The 17,018-nt window shown below is 32.1% G+C and overlaps 1 protein-coding gene across 3 annotated transcripts in view; it reads right to left on the minus strand.

The window, feature by feature from the left end:
- The window catches only part of LOC145735049 (SH2 domain-containing protein 4A-like), a 35,526-nt gene that overhangs the window by 4,457 nt on the left and 14,051 nt on the right, over positions 1–17,018 (minus strand). For 2 of the 3 annotated variants that reach the window (XM_081988783.1, XM_081988775.1), the window contains exons 2-3: positions 1,098–1,314; positions 503–1,045 (exon numbers count right to left, since the gene is read on the minus strand). In XM_081988783.1, coding sequence (XP_081844909.1) covers positions 503–1,045; positions 1,098–1,293 — 739 coding nt within the window. In that variant the 5' untranslated portion in view covers positions 1,294–1,314. Of the gene's footprint in view, positions 1–502; positions 1,046–1,097; positions 1,315–14,336; positions 14,405–17,018 lie in introns of all 3 variants that reach the window. The other variant, XM_081988782.1, reaches the window with a different exon arrangement.

Below are 17,018 nucleotides of genomic sequence, written 5' to 3' on the forward strand. Positions count from 1 at the left end.
TGGTAGGATAGTTATATAATGCATTGTTTAGGTTCTAAAAAAAATTTGCCAGACCATTGCACATATTGACAGAGAATAACCAGCCCTTCGAATAGACCCCAATATGCCAAGAAGCCATAAAGAGACTCAAGAAAGCCCTTTGTTCACCGCCAATCTTAACTTATCAACGACCTGGTGAAAAATTCATTGTGGAGGCAGATGCTAGTAACATTGGTGTGGGCGGAGTCTTGTATACTCTCTCAGACAAATTAGAGACTTTGCTTCGCTCAGCCTTCAAACTTTGTCATCGATCAGTAAAGCTTACTTACTGTTCTTGATACTTAATATACTATTTTGTGCTTTGACACAGTTTTTAGAGAATATCTCCCTGATAGGACTAAAGTGTCGTAATGATAACTATTGCTTCAAATCAATTCACAGGTTAGAACCAATTTTTTCCCATTTAAACAAATCGAAAACTTGGTGCAAAATTATGTTAAACAGGTTATACATGTAAACTAACCTTGTTCTTCCCATTCCTGTTCTTTCTTCTTTTCTTCCTCTTCCGCTTCCTTAGCAGCCAACTCCTGTTTCTTCTTAATAGACTTAAATATCTCCGTAGTTCTCTCCTCCATTTTCTTCTCCCACAAAGCCACTCGTTGTGCCACTTGCGCATTGATAGAAATGTCCTGTAGCACTTCCCTTGTATTAACAAAACAGAATTTGTTGTTCTTGGTTTGGTACGAGTTGATCTGGTAATTGGGTTTCTTGGGTATGGGAGGTTTCTGGAAATTGGTTGCATTGATTTTCTCCCGAAGTTCATCCACAGAACAGTAAATATCCATGTCATCTTCGTAGTCACGTGTGGATGGGGTGAGATCTTCAATTTTTGGGCTTAGATCTATGTATTCTGATAGATGAACTTCCATCTGTTTTCTCAGTTGTTCAGTCTCTTGTTCAGCGATTTGTCGAGCTTTGTCTCTGGCTTCTTCGTTGAGAATTTCATCAATCGTTTTATCATCTTTGTGTTCACCCATCACCCACACCCAAGGTTCGCCATCTTCTCCTGTATTTTATCTTAATTGTAAAATTAAAGAAAAGAGTGAAGGAAAACTTACCGTGTAAAAAGCTGACAGACTTCTTTTTGTTTGATTTTGGTTTTGGTATGTCGTCTCCTAGTTTGTCGTTCCAAACCTTCCATCTTCTCACTTGTTCCTCTCGCATTTTGCAGAATAAAGTTTGCTTTTGTTGGTCGTCGAGTTCCGCCAGAATCTCCGGATCGACGTACATGTTCCTTAGGATTTGTTGCAGCATTTTGATGTTATACTATTCAGTCTGAAATATAAACACAGTATGTGAAAACATTTCGAGTGTTATCTGAGAATTGATAAAAACAAAACTTATTGTTATATTTGGGGATTAAAATTGAACAACAAACGTACTTGAAATATTTAAATAAACAAATGTAAAATGTTCATTCCGTATTATGACAAGTGACTTCCTTACTTCTATATGTATAGTCTCTAATTAAATTTACTGTCAGAAAATCAAAACTGTTTTCGTAGAGTTTACAATGTTTTATGGTTCTAACCACGCCAGTAATGTGACTCATCGAAACTTTTCCCAAACCGGAATAAGTCGATGTAATCCTAATATTTTTGTTGTTTCTTATCATTTTGCGCCTATAAAATTGATGCTGAAATTCAAACTGACGTCAGAAAAGCTGTTAATTGGATACTAACGAGTGTTTTTGGTCATATAATACTCGTTAAAATAGAGCATGCCCTAGATTAGCTGGAATTAAAACTAAGCCAACATTACACATCTGTGGTGTGTTGTTATTGAAAACAAATGGAAGCGGTTTAATTTGCGAAAGCAATGAGTCTGACGAGGAATAGCGCGGATTGTAGTGGCAAATGTCGTTTTGCAGATGTCTGTAATAGAAATTTTAAGTGCACTATTGACCAAGTATGTTGACTTTAGACTATGAGGATTATTATGTTCCATGGTAATTTACTTTAACCCACAGACAACAATTAAAAATATTATATAAATATTACTACTTTCACATCTGGGAATATTATTGTTACAAGAAAGTTGTCTCATCAATAGATTGGTATTATTGCAAATTTTAGACCGGTTGTTACGCTAATTACAAATTTGTTGTTTTCATCTTAGTTTTAATATTCTAATGGCTTTCTTCTGACTTGGGTTTAGGAGCAATATAGTCAGTTGTTTATAATAATAATTATCAATGATTGATTGCTATTTGCTATATCATAACATGCTCACAACAATTTTGTTCTACTTATGAATTTTCAGTCTGTGATCTAAGTCCGGAAATATTGATAAGTATTATAAAAGACGTGCACACAATTTGCAGTAATAAAGGTAATTAAAAACATAAAACTGGTTACAACCTACCGCGGCACATAGACGAACAAGACAGGCAGAAATAGATGCAATTAAATTTTAATTGTTAATAACTATTTGCTTTAATGGTTCATTGATTAAATAATACACTATACAGGGTGATTACGGTGATGGTCTAACCATTAAACGTTATAGCCCCTCTTTCGTAATTATATCAATATTGTTATAGATTTGTAAATCAATAGTCAATCTTCCTAATCTTTTTTTCCTTCAGGAGCCTTTCGCACAGAAAAAATCACGTTTCTGGAATTGACTCCTCTGTCTATTATATTGTTACGTCGTCCTTTTTCTGTTTCAATTCCATATACACATTTACTACAGTAGTTTTATCAAATAACCTTACACAACAAAATTCGCATTATTTGTATAACATTTTAAACGCCATAAGCTAATTAATCCTTGCCATGATTTATTTCTGTGAACAACTATTAACATCGATAATATTACCATAATTAACTACCAAAATATTAACGATAAATCAAGTTTATTCAGGCAACGGATTAAATAATTAATTTATTTGCTTCCATTTTTTAAACTAATTTCAGAATATGTTTGCTTTATCAAACACGCATTTACTTTAAAAACCTTATAATAATGGTTTTGCACATAATAGAGTTGGTACGAAAACGGATTTGGAAATGTGATGAAAGTATAATTATTAGCCAGCCACCATAATTAGTATAGTGATTTTACGTATTGAAAGTAACACGAAATCGATTAGAATTTTAAATTAATTACCTAGCACGTTTTTTCTTTTTTTTTATAATAACTGAATTTACTTTTACCTAGTTTACTGACACATTGAAGCATGGTTCATCTTGATTTACTATCTGCTGTAATTATGTCTTGTTGGTATGTGAATCCATAAACTTTTCTCAGTACATCAGTATCGCAAAAAAGGCGAATCGAAATGGAAACGATTAACACACCGTAATTACTTGGTTCACTTTAGTAACTTCAGTTATACAAGTGTTCAAGTTTAGGTCGATCGGGAACCACAACCACAAAACATCAGAAAAAAAAACGGTTTAATTTTAATCTGGTTTTGTTTGAAGCTGTAACCGCGCCTATAAGCAATATGCTTATTTGTGCTACTAAAATGTTGACGTAATTCTTTTTAAACAGGTCGATTAGTTTGCTGTTGAGATTAGTTTACCGTTTTTGTAGATTGATGTTGTTAAAATCCTAAACATATGTACGTTATACCCAAGCTTAAGTTAAAGTTATTAAAACAAATCTTGCATTTATAACATTATGAGTATGACATTCACGCACATGAACAGTACATTTAAGGTAAGTTTGATAGATGATTCTTTGGAATCATAGCACAAAAATGCTTATTTCGTCTTACAAATATTACGTTTTAGCTAAGTCATGACATAGATCTTAAAGAAGGTTTTAGATGGCTTTAAGCAATATATCGCAGCCTTGATGAATCTCTTATTACACTTTTAATTACATCTGCAAATGTATCTGTTTCAAATAGGCTGGAAGGATCGTTTTCAAACCTTACGGTCCAAAATCTTTAGGAACCAAAAAAACTGCTGTATTAATACTAGTAATAAGTACGTTATGCCTCACACAGTACGAGCTAGCAGGTAACTAGGTATTCTAGGCATGCCACTACGCCAGAGCCTCACTTAACCAATTTCTCCAAGTTACTGCGTCTACAACTTGCTTTGCAAAGTTGCACAGCTCCTGAATGCGAGTAACCAAAATATTTTTTGATTTTACTGGCCACAGCACTTTAGTGACTTTCCCAATATTTTTAAGCAATATAGTATATAAAAGAATTTTGTACTGTGAGATGTCATTGCAAGAGAGATCCAACGAGATAGCGGAGGATGGCAAACACTTTGTAAGTGGCATGTGCCAAAAGTTGCTGCGACGTAATTCAACGGTTGGTCACAAGACATCATTCAAACTTTCTAATAAGTGATCAGGTGACCAAACTTTAAGTGACGTCAAATATATGTAGTTTTATTTTGCCTCAATGCTACAAATTCTTTATTCTTTCCCCGGTTTTCTTCCCCACCTTCAAGAAAATGTTTGGAGTACGCCAAACAGATGAGATGATTCTTTCTTCTAAATCAATTTGAGCTGGAATGTGAAGGTGTAATCCCCAAAATTAGAAACAGATTTTACTAACTAAGCAGTATTTTGGATGATTGACTAGCGAACAAAATTGCAATATCCTGTTTTGCTGGTGTTGTTATGGATATTGCGGGATTTTTCGTGTGCAAGATACTCTGAAGCATTTGCCCATTGCTTAATATTGCCTCATATGTATTTGACTCATTCGCATGTCATTTGATGGTGTGTTCTTCCATACGGCAAGTGATGGATTCACTGGTCCAATAACGTGTGCTGTCTCCTACCTATTAGCATTTCCCCTCAACGCCGTTCTTATCCAGAACGAATCGAGATGCTTTCAGCATCGTTCCATGTAAAAGAGCCAGGTTTAGATGAGTTTCATTACCGCTGCGAGTTAATCAATCATTCTAAACTTGAAAACATGGGAAATGCTGCCAGAGGAAAAAAGTGCCAAAAAGTCAGTGCTCCTGCGGAGAAATCCAGAACCCTCCACACCTGGTGACCTTCACCGACATGGAACAGAGCTGCACGACCTAATCTTCATCTGTTGGGTTGGGTTGTAACTTAAGGTCTTTCCCGCTAAGTTCTTCTATAAAGCATTAAGACTTGGGGCTTTTCTAACAGTTTCCTGTATGTGCCTATTCTAAACAATTTTGCAGCCTAGCCTAGTCTAGTGGTATTTTAAGAAATTTAACACCTTGCTTGAACTGTACGACTGCGAGATACTAGGATCGTTAACCAGTTCAACAGCTTTTCTTTGAGACTGATGCAGTCATTGCTAGTACTTGGAGTTGAATCCAAGTCCAAAACTTACTATAAATAAGTAAATAACAAATCGTATACAGAGAGCAATCTAAAAAAAATATTCTAGACAACAAAATAGTTTCAACAAGCAGTTTAAAACATGTATAAAAAGATTAAGACTGTTTTTATGAACTGTGTCCAATCAACAGATTATCTTATCAACAGAATTTACTTAAAGGATCACATTGAACAAAAATAAACGTAAAAATGCGGTCAAGGTTGGATTTTTAAAAAGAAAATAAAAGTTTGTTTAATGATAAGGAATAATTATTTTTGATAAAAAAACATGTGTTAGGAACAATATTTTTTCTACGAATGAAATAACTATACATTTGCATTTTTTCCCGCATAGTGTGCGGAAAAATGCTACTTTGCATATCATATGTAAAAGCGTGAGCAAAGTGTCTTCTATGCGGTCATTCGTAGAAAAAATGACTGTTTGCATGCGTTAAAATTCACTTTTTTGATGACAAAAGTACAGCAAATATAACACGATTTTATAAAAAATACATTTTTGTTTGAAGAACTGAGTTTGTCAAAGTAAATTTAATATTGTTTACTTTAAAAATCTTAGAAATAATGAAACGAACGAAATAAAAAAAACTCTATATTTTCAAAACTAAAATCTTATTCAGTCTTTCTAAATAAAACGTATTTATGTCTTTGTCATGGTGAAAATAATATATTTTTAACCATGAAAACATTATCAAAATAAGTCAATATAATAAAACCACCACTCGAAAAAAAAAATATATTAAAATATTAATACGTTCCATTTTTTATAATGAGCATAAATTATATCGGATAATATGATCAATTATAAGACAATGTATGTCAAGGAAGATACAAAAATTGAAACCATTGCTCGTTATATTTGCTCTCGTATATGTGCTAATAAAAGAATTTGAATACAGGATACCAGTTCCAATTTATTTCTATTATAATAATTATTATCATATTTTCAGGGTCTCAATTAGCAGGTTACAGATATCAGTTATCAATAGGTAAACTAAGTTTGTTTTGTCCCAAATTAGAAAAAGATTAGATTAAATACCGTGATGAACTTAGGTCACGGTCAAGTAAACATTTTTTTGTTCATTTCCGAGACTATACTTTCAATAACCTTTTCTAGCGTTATTAATTAAGAAATCGTGCTCACTGAAAAGAAAACATTGCATCTTTTGAAAAATTACAAAGAGAAACTACCGACGTTGATAATTAAAAGAAATTATTTTAGCAATAATTAATTGGTGTATAAAGTGTAGCTTGCAAATGTTAACGAGAACCTAAACTTCTCTTAACACTGCTCGAGTTACATTTTAAAAGTAAGATCGACATCATTAGTTATTGAAATGGAATTAGTTAAGAAACCATTGTGAGGAAATCTCGAATTAATTGTAATCGTGCTGAACAAGACCGTTTTTGCTTCACCGTGAAATCTTGGAACATTTTGCCCGGCAAAATCTTCGTTTTTTTTTGCATAAGCAAGCAAAAGCTCCTTTCTAAGTAAATTTAGTATGAAGTGGTAGTATGAAATCGTATTTGCAAGTAATCTGATAGGTTTGATGACTGGAAACTATTGAGACAGGATCGGCCGCCATTCGCATGAAAGCAAATGAGAAACGATATCATCTTTTGTATCAAGCTTAACTAATTAAATCCTATCTTACATGGACTATTAATTCTGGCCCCGTGTCATTATAGTTAAACGTTAAAGTCGGAGGATAAATGTCCAATATCCTTTTAAAAAGGAAACGATAAATTATACGGTCTACCGATATTACCGCTTAATGTTTTCTCTTGTAAAATTAATATTTTCTTTGAATCAAATATTCTGTTTTTAATTTGGTAGGTGGAGTAGTTATTATTTTTCAAAGTTGAATAGCCGGAATTTGGCAACTAACAGAAATTGGCAACACAGTGTCAATAAGATGTTATTTGCCATCCTGATTACTGATGCATGATGGTTATTCATAGTAGTATTACATTAGTTTATAGTGTACCTAAGCTTTAGCAGAACACATACCTTACCGTTGCAATAGATATAAAGTTTATGTGAATGATGCTTAAGTTTTTGTAAACACGTTGAAAGTTAAATGTAGAAAATAACCGAGCAGATATTTACTAACAGTAATAATTGTTATCATTACTGGTATAATTTACAAACTACTAAAATTAATGGCATTGGAATATCATAATTTTGTAATGACTTTTTTTTAAAAGTTTTTTAGTATAATTTATAAATTTATTGACACTTGGCACAAAGCATAATTTTTTTGTTATCCGCAGCTATTTTCATTTTATAACCGATGAACGCCCGTCGAAAGGTTAAAAACAAACATACACAATACTTACTTTATCATATCATATTAACAACACATCGTTAGGTGAAAAGGAAGGAAACACCACCACCCACTTAACAGATAAAGTTAAAAGTCACGGACTCATAACTTCCGTAAAGCTATCCGTATACAAAGTGCAATGTTCTGTTGTTATGCGATCCTGCGTGAATAATTAAAAACAACAAAAACTATTAGTTAATCAAAGCAAATCATTAGTTTGCATTGTTTAACAGTTATTGTTGCACCATTTGATCATAATTACATTCAGTCGGTTATTAAACCATTTAGTTCAAACACCGATTGATTTAAACTTGGAATCGTTTTCTGTTTAATTACGTTTAATAAAAGCAAATCATCTTCTAGTTAGGTTTTCATGTCATTAACACTGTAATAATTTAACTGACCGGTCATGGTTTAAAAATGATTGCGTAAGTGACAGGTTGTTCACTAAGCAATTAATTGCATTAAGGGATTGGTGAGACATGTAATAAATAATTGTTAAGTTATGTCCAAAAATGCAAATATACTAGTGTATTTAAATTTACATATTATGAAAGAATAATTAGTTTCATTATGTATTAGAAAGAATGGAAGAAATGTGGTATTACAAGGAAAAAACGGTAAATCTGACCTTTACAATGCATTGTTGCACTTGACCAAGAAACTGAGTGGTAATACAAATATTGCAAATTTAAGAGCGTGTGAAATGAAATTTGCATTTATTGTTTACATAAATCCGTTAGATTCATACGCACATGGATTCGTTACTATAAAACCGGTAACTAAGGTGAACACTGCTAAATTTACATTGTAGAATACATTGTTACAACTTTGGCTCACGACACCCTGTAGCCAAAATTTGTTCAGTTTCGGTAGAGGTAGAAAACTGAAATTTTCAGCATTAGTAGAGAGGAAAGCATGCTGTACTAATGTGCCAAGTTTCAATTAGATCAGTTTGTCAGAGGAGCTTCACTGTGATAATTTCCATGTTGTTTAAAATCAACTTTAGGATTAAATTAAAAAAGTCACCCTGTTGATGAAAAAATGAAACAAAAAATCTGACATTTTCAGGCCTTATAGACGAATATTCAGTGTGATCAAAATTCAGGGAATTATCTTTCAGAAAAATGCTCGGACACATATGTTATTATTTTTAAACGCGCATTTTTTGAGAAAAAAAATTAAATATACAGGGTGACCCAAAATTGAGATACGACCTTCCAGTTGACATTTTCAAATAAGAACCTTAATTTTTTGTGGATTCTACGTAAATTTCTGGCTATTTTTCGTGTAACATGTCGATATTCAGCTGTTTTCAGTTTAAAAAAATTAATGTTGAAAAAAAACTTACACATCGAGCTGGTGTTTGGTTTATTGTCGCAAATTTAAGCAAGAACTCAAACTTAAAATTTCTTAAATGGGATGACCCATTTTTTATTTGATTTTTGGAATCTACGTCAAATTTTAGGCCTACTTGATGTAAAATGTTTATATCGATCCTCAACTGTTTTTGCTCTAGCGGTCTTGATTGGCCGTCCCTCAAATCGAGCACAAAATCCTAATTTGAGCAACATTTTCGTGCACTTATCCAGAAAATCGTGAGTAATTCGCTTATTTGAACCATCCTGTATATACGAGCCTTATAACTTGATAACAAAGAAATTACTGCCCGGAAATAGATACAATTACCTTATATCTGATTATTATCAACACAGTCAAAAATGCTTGATAACGCTCCTTATAAGACAATCAAGACACGAGATTTTTTGAACATGAAAGACGCTTATAATTTTCTTAATTTTAATGATACGCACTAACCAAGACACCTTTTGAATTGTCATCTCGTAAAATTAGCACTTTTATGGAGCAGGATATGCAGCTGAACATGTAAAGGTCGCAAACTGAAAGGTCGTACTTCCATCACCTTTAGCGAGCATTCCACGGAAAAGGCGAAAAGATACACAAGCGATTCGCAGAGGAAACGTTAACACCACCTGACAAGATAACTAAATACCAAATAAAGGCGTGGAAAGAAGCGGCATTCTCGGGCGACACAATGCAAAGCGAAAAAAGAAGTATATTTACGAATACATTCTGCTGCTTGGTTGTGCAACACCCACAAGGATTCCCTTAGATAAAAGCTGATGGTCAATAGCATAATGGTATTGATAGAAACGCAGTTTCACCAAGGTGAGCATGCACAGTAAATGGTGTATCGTTTTCTATGGTTGTAAAAGGAAGTGTATTGGGTGATCAAATACGGATAGCTCTTGGCTATATTTGAGACCAATATAACCATAATACGTTGATCGAGACGTTAGTTCTTTGAGGCGAAAAGCATAGAAACTTTTCATGCAGTTCATTAAAAACTTTGATCAAGTTTTACACTGCTTTAAGAAATTAATGCATCACCCAAAGTATCGTTAAACTACTGGTGAGAAATTACTATTTAAAAAAATACTTGTTTCTTTCCCAATCGACTTGGTATTTCAGAAGCAATCAAAATTTAAGTTTTAGGTACATACAGGGTGTCTTAGTAATCACCCCATTGTTAATGATTATGTAATTTTAAGGCATTCTGTTAAGAAAAACCATGACATTTCTGAAGATTATGTTTTTACATAAAATAACATTACGAATAATATAACCAAAAATATCATCAAAGAAGCTAATCAATACAATAACTATTCTAGAATATTCTGTGTATGCCTTCCTTAATAAATATTAGAAAACAAATATTTTCAAACGTCTTATAACATCAATTTTAGTAACAGTTTTTACATAAAGTGTCACTTTTACTCATAATAATAGAAATTTTAATATTTTTATTTCTTAAAAACTGCTATTTTCAAGACATTGTTTTGCTACACAACCTGCTTTCAAGATATAAAAAATTATTTCTATGTGACATCTCGTATTTGTAAGAGACCAAGTCTAAAGCGCATCTGCGCAAATAATCAGCAATAAATAAAAATATAATACTAACTTAGATGATTGTGATCATTCATCAATTATAAAGAATAATATAATTTGCAAGTCAAAACCTTATTTGGCTTCTTAATCGCTACAGCTCTACAATTACTTTGTTCCAATAATTGCACTGTAGCAATCTGCAATTATTGATCAGTACTAACTAGCAAGAACAAGCTGATAATTACAGAGGTAAAAAGAAAATCCTTCGTTCATTTCCAGTTCAAGTGAGCTGAAAATCAATGCTTATTGGGAGAGATTTAATTCTAGTTCTTTTGATTAAATCGTCCAACTTTGTTTATAAATTTAACGTATAATTTTGCAACAATTCTAAAAAGTCAGTCATGTATGTACAATAACTACACAATTTCACCAACTTTCATGTTTTAAAATGCTTATTTGACCTGCAGTGGTTTACCCTTGTACAACACTCATTAGTAACGTGGGTAGCATCAAAATGTTGCCTTTGGTGACTACAAGGTGTGAAGATGATATAACACCTCTATAAATATAGTCATTTATTATGTTGTCATTGCAGCAAATTAGTCACTAGATAGATGTCCTTTAAGTAATATGTTTACGCGTATAACGTAAGGATTTAAAACAAAGTTTCAACGGCAGTGAAGTTCACTGTCCTAAAAAGAATTTCAGATCAATGTTGCAAGTTTTAAGTTTTAAGAAGCAAGGTGTCATTACATTCGATCGGTTACATTCAAAGAATTCCGCTGACTTATTCATAAGTGAGTGTGTGGAAAAAAAACGTATAACGTTTCATAAAGTATAAGTACTGTTGTGACTAAGGTAGCTGATTGTAAACAGTTAATTAGAGGCATCTTAGTCATCTGACTGGCAGAAAGAATAGTAATGAGAAAAACATTTGCAATTCGATATGTCTGATCTTTTAATTGACAAATACTGGTTGTTTTCCATACATCCGGTAAAAAATTCTAAATACGAGTAACATTGGGTGTTTTTCATTTATTCTGTATACGGTATGAGTAGGGCCACTATGGGGATTTTGAAAACGGTAAGAGGTTTGGTTGAAAGAAAAACGCCATAGGCGTTTAGGAACCTTCATAATTCTTTTTTCATTATACTTCTTTGAAAACACTGTATTATCATCTCTATTAAGAGTAATAAAAAACGCGTTTTTCTGTGCGTCCGTTTTGTGACAGTGATAACTTACAACAATTAAATCACCTTTGAACTACTTTAAGCTAGTCATAGAAATGATCAGTTAGGTGTCAATCATGTAATTTTTTCTCAAGTCTGGTTTTAATGCTTTTGTTTTTAAAAAAGTGTAATGAAAAATATCGTTCATAATTCGTCCAAAAATAGGTTTTCCGTGCTTGTTCGGCTTTGCCTCACACCTGAATTGGACATACGCGCAAGGAAAAACCTGTATTTTTGTACTCTTAATGAAATATACTATTGATTCAAATATAAACGTCGACCGTCCAGCAGTTAATATTAGTTTTATGTTGCATTATTTTAACTTTTAGCGGTTTTGATTGAATTAATTAACGATTATTATTGAACTTAAAACGAATTTTAAGAAAAACAACTTGTTTACCATTTTAGGTGTATTTTTCTTAGAAAATATTAGCGGTTTTATTGGGGTGGGTTTAACTTGTCTATATTAACTGGCAAACAGCGAAAGCGTGAGGAGTGTCCTGTAAGCTGGACTTTTATTTAATCATGATATATTATGAAGCTTCCTAATCTATTTCTTTGAATCTAATTGTGAGCAAGTACGTATAGTAAATATTTTAAATTACAGAATTAGTAATGTTATGCCCATGTCAGATTCATATCAGGTTACTATTTTAAAAGCGAAAAACACACAAATATGATGGATCAAAGATTTCTCTCTGATTAATTTAAAGAATTAAAGCCTCACAATTTTTGAATTTCCTAAATTTACCAAGAAATAAAGAATAATTTGCTTCCAAAAAGTTTCTATTTTTGTCCAAAACTTTACAATTTTTTCCTATATGTTCTCTATCTATCAGCGCTAGAATAACAGTTGGAGAATTTGCTATGTATCTCTGCCTGCACGTTTGTTTTCGTAATAAGTGTTCAACATAAGTGACATTAAAGATATTTTGTCAAAATAGGTTATTTGTCAAGTGCAAAATGCTTCTTAGAAACCTTGTTATGTAATATACTAATAAATTTATTTTCGAGTTCTTAAAAGCAGCTAAACAAGTTAGTCCAAATGTTCAGATTTCAATTTAAGGTTTTTTGCCTCAGACTTACCGGTAATTAAATAACCGAACATTTTGTTTGGTAAAAAGAAGTAGTAGTCCATATTCTTTCAGTGGAGTTGTACAAGTACAAAAGGAAGGGAATGACATGCAGTCGTCTCCACAATACTTTATTTCGACCTTCAAAGGGTAAGGCCTGCTCTACTAATAGAGCAGGCCATTTTCAGAGTTAATAATTAACCGCAGACAAAAAAGAATATTTGTTGCATTTAATAGGTCTCCAAATAGAAGCAATGTTCATTATATATCATGGTAAGTCTACATGTGTATAATTTGCAGAAATCATACCACTGTTGGTAATATGAAATTGGGTAGAAGTCGGGAGCTTTTAACCTTGTTTGTAACCTGCTTGGTGTTTTTCTTGACAATCACAAACTACAAACAGTGATTTCCAAATGGCATATTGTATCCTTACCATCAGTTATGTATTTTACATTACATTACAAGTACTTAATAAATTTGTTGGTTCTGTGTTAACAGATTTTAATAAAAAAACTAATTTTATATGGTTTTATTGCAACTTACAGGGATTTTTGAGTCTAGGTAATGTTGATCTCCTTATTTTCATTATATTTGTTTAAAATGTATATTAAACTTTTGTAAAGAACGTGTAAAGTACAACTTTGGAATTCATATCTGATATAGGTATGTATTTCCAAAATTACCATACCTTAATATTGTGTTCAAAAGTTTAGTAATTAACCTGCACTAAACAAATACGTTTGTATCTGTTCTATTTCCATTTTCCATGAAAGATTGCTTGTTCAAATATATCCTAGATAATTAACACACCCTACACATTAAATCGATGAGTTACCCACTTTAAAGTATTTTCACTTCTCTACTCTTGCTCAACAGCTGTGAAATACTACTTTATGCAAGCGATAAGAAGTACATCTACATGTTAAATGTAAATACCGGATCAAGTAAATTGGATAAACGTTTTGCTGCTGCACATATTCACTGGGCGTTGGTTTTTAACCGTGTAACCTTCCTTCAAATATGATCCGGTTTATGTCGTGCTGGTTTAGACTAACAAGATTTGAATTGTTAATGAGTAACATTGTAGTCGTCATACCGTTTATTTCGTCAACACAAGGAAACCACAAACTCATATCATTTCCTTATCATCACACCACCATTTCCTTTTTTCTCATCGAATGACGTCAAACTTAAAAACAATACCAGCTAAAGATGGACATGTGGCGTTTGTACTACTTTGTAATGCGTAGAAGCCTGATTTTTTAGTTTGTTTATTTCCGATGAACAAATAATACATTATGTGCATAAACGGAAAATAATATGATACTTTAGGATACTAAGGAACCAAAATTCCCATCAAACTTCAATGCAATTGTAGATTTGTTACGATAATGCCTTGTAAAAGGTTATTGTTATAAAACTAGAACGGATGATTGATAGTTTATACCATAGAAATTATACTTACGTTCGTTATTGTTTGTAAGATTAGCTTTTTGTTCTCAACTCTTTTCTGACAAAAATTAGTCAACATACCTGAAACAAAGAAATGTGATTTAAGCAAAGTTCATCGATGAAATACGAATAAATAACAGTACTAATAGCACGTTTATTTTGTAAATAAAGATTGTGAAATGTAAATTGCAACTAATTATTTAATTGGTACTAAAGAACAATTATTTACATTTGCAGCTCGTTAGAATATCATAATTATTACTAACAAATGTTACAAAGCGTAGTGTTTACTGGATATGCGTTTCGTGAAATTTAAATCTGGCACCTAATAAAGGACATACCGTTGAAAAGTGAAAAATGTTTTTAGTTGAGGATTTTGATGTCCCAACAGATGTTATTATTGCCTAATATTCAGTTTTTATAAACCATTATAACAAAATCATTAAAATTTCACTTTTTTTTCTAAAGGTTCCATGTAACGTCTTTCATCTGTCGCGTTGTACCAATTAAGCTACACAAGGATGACATTGTTATTATTATAATAGACAGTGTCCGTATAAATACCATACATATAAATACCATTTGTCGCATTATTTTCACATTTACAAAATTGCGAAAAATGAAAGGGGTGCGTGATAATATGAGGATTTTACTATACCTGTCTTGTTGTGAGGTTTTAGAAACTTCTGTCACGTCTTTGTGTTTTAGTACTACATGGTGTTACAAATTCGATGCAATAGCATTGCTATCTCAGAAACTATAGTTGATAGAGCTTTATTTAAAAGGAGGTAAAGTTGCGCATTTTATTGCTAAATAATTTGATAAAAAAACAAAAAACTTTCATTACATCCGGAGATATCCGACGAAAACCGAAAAAGTCAGATTTCTATTATTTATTTGTATGATATACTACAGCTTGCTCAATTAGTACGCAATGAAATTTGAAGTTATTTTTTACTTTACTGAACGGTTCCAGAATGGTGACCAATTACGAAATCCAAAAACTCATAGATTATTTAGTATGCACTCATAAAATGTAGCCAGTTTAGAACTACCTACATTTTTCTAAAAATTATCACCTAACAAAAGATCTATAACCTAGGTTTTTCTTTTGTAAACACACTATACGTTCAAACATTACTTCTTCTGGTATCCCATAAATGAAAGCCAATTAACGGTCAGGAACCAGTTAAAGTTAAACCTACCTACCAACCTACTTTCGAGATTCTTCTACAGCTAGGAGCATAGAAAACCTATAAACATAGATCATAATCTATAACGGTCAGCGGTAAAGCCGTCTAGTCATCTCAATGGTGAACTTCTTCAATTTCGTAAGAAGTCAGTGTTGCCACCACGGTATCGTTCGAGGCAACATTCTCTCAAAAGATGATTAAATATTGAATTTAAAAAGTTGGTTGAAGAACAAATCTTTGATTAGCCATAAATCTGGCATGCACACAAGTCTAATTTTGTTTTTAGTAATAAATTTATATGTTTAGCTCCTCTCCTCTGTAGCTCCTCCCGCTACCGAGATATTGAATTTCAAAAAGTACCTAAAAACCTCTCTACTACCCCTTCATTCTTTCAATTTTTTTAAAAAGTGAAAAATTTTAAAATACTTTTTTTGTGCTTATTTCACCTAATTTAAGGTTCTTTTGTATAAATATGCTCTTTGCTGTGCATTGGAACCCTTATAGAGCAAAATAAAAATTTGCCAAAATTGTACTTTTGACAAAAATTGAATTTTTTGACTTTTTGAAAAATCGTAGCTCTTTTATTTAAATTCGCAGGAAATTCGTTCCTACGCCATTCGAAAAAGCATAAAAAATACTACAAAATGGGTTAAAAATGGCCTCTGTAGCTCCTCCCGCTACCGAGATACTGAATTTCAAAAAGTACCTAAAAACCTCTCTAGTACCCCCCCATTCTTTCAATTTTTTTAAAAAGTGAAAAATTTTTAAAATGCTTTTTTTGTACTTATTTCACCTAATTTAAGGTTCTTTTGTATAAATATGCTCTTTGCTGTGCATTGGAACCCTTATAGAGCAAAATAAAAATTTGCCAAAATTGCACTTTTGACAAAAATTGAATTTTTTGACTTTTTAAAAAATCGTAGCTCTTTTATTTAAATTCGCAGGAAATTCGTTCCTACGCCATTCGAAAAAGCATATTAAATACTACAAAATGGGTTAAAAATGGCCTCTGTAGCTCCTCCCGTTACCGAGATATTAAATTTCAAAAAGTACCTAAAAAACCTCTCTAGTACCCCCCCATTCTTTCAATTTTTTTGAAAAGTGAAAAATTTTAAAGTGTTTTTTTGTGCTTATTTCACCTAATTTAAGGTTCTTTTGTATAAATATGCTCTTTGCTGTGCATTGGAACCCTTATAGAGCAAAATAAAAATTAGCCAAAATTGCACTTTTGACAAAAATTGAATTTCTTGACTTTTTGAAAAATCGTAGCTCTTTTATTTAAATTCGCAGGAAATTCGTTCCTACGCCATTCGAAAAAGCATAAAAAATACTACAAAATGGGTTAAAAATGGCCTCTCTAGTACCCCCCCATTCTTTCAATTTTTTTGAAAAGTGAAAAATTTTAATAGTATATTATATACCTAGGGACTAAAAAAGTACGGTCAAAAAATTTCAAAAGTGCACTTTTAATCCCTAAAGTGCATAAATTTTTTTTTATTTTT

Source organism: Ips typographus, linkage group LG1 (genome assembly GCF_016097725.1).
Source record: "Ips typographus isolate SLU linkage group LG1, UJ_Ityp_2.0, whole genome shotgun sequence".
Taxonomy (NCBI): domain Eukaryota; kingdom Metazoa; phylum Arthropoda; class Insecta; order Coleoptera; family Curculionidae; genus Ips; species Ips typographus.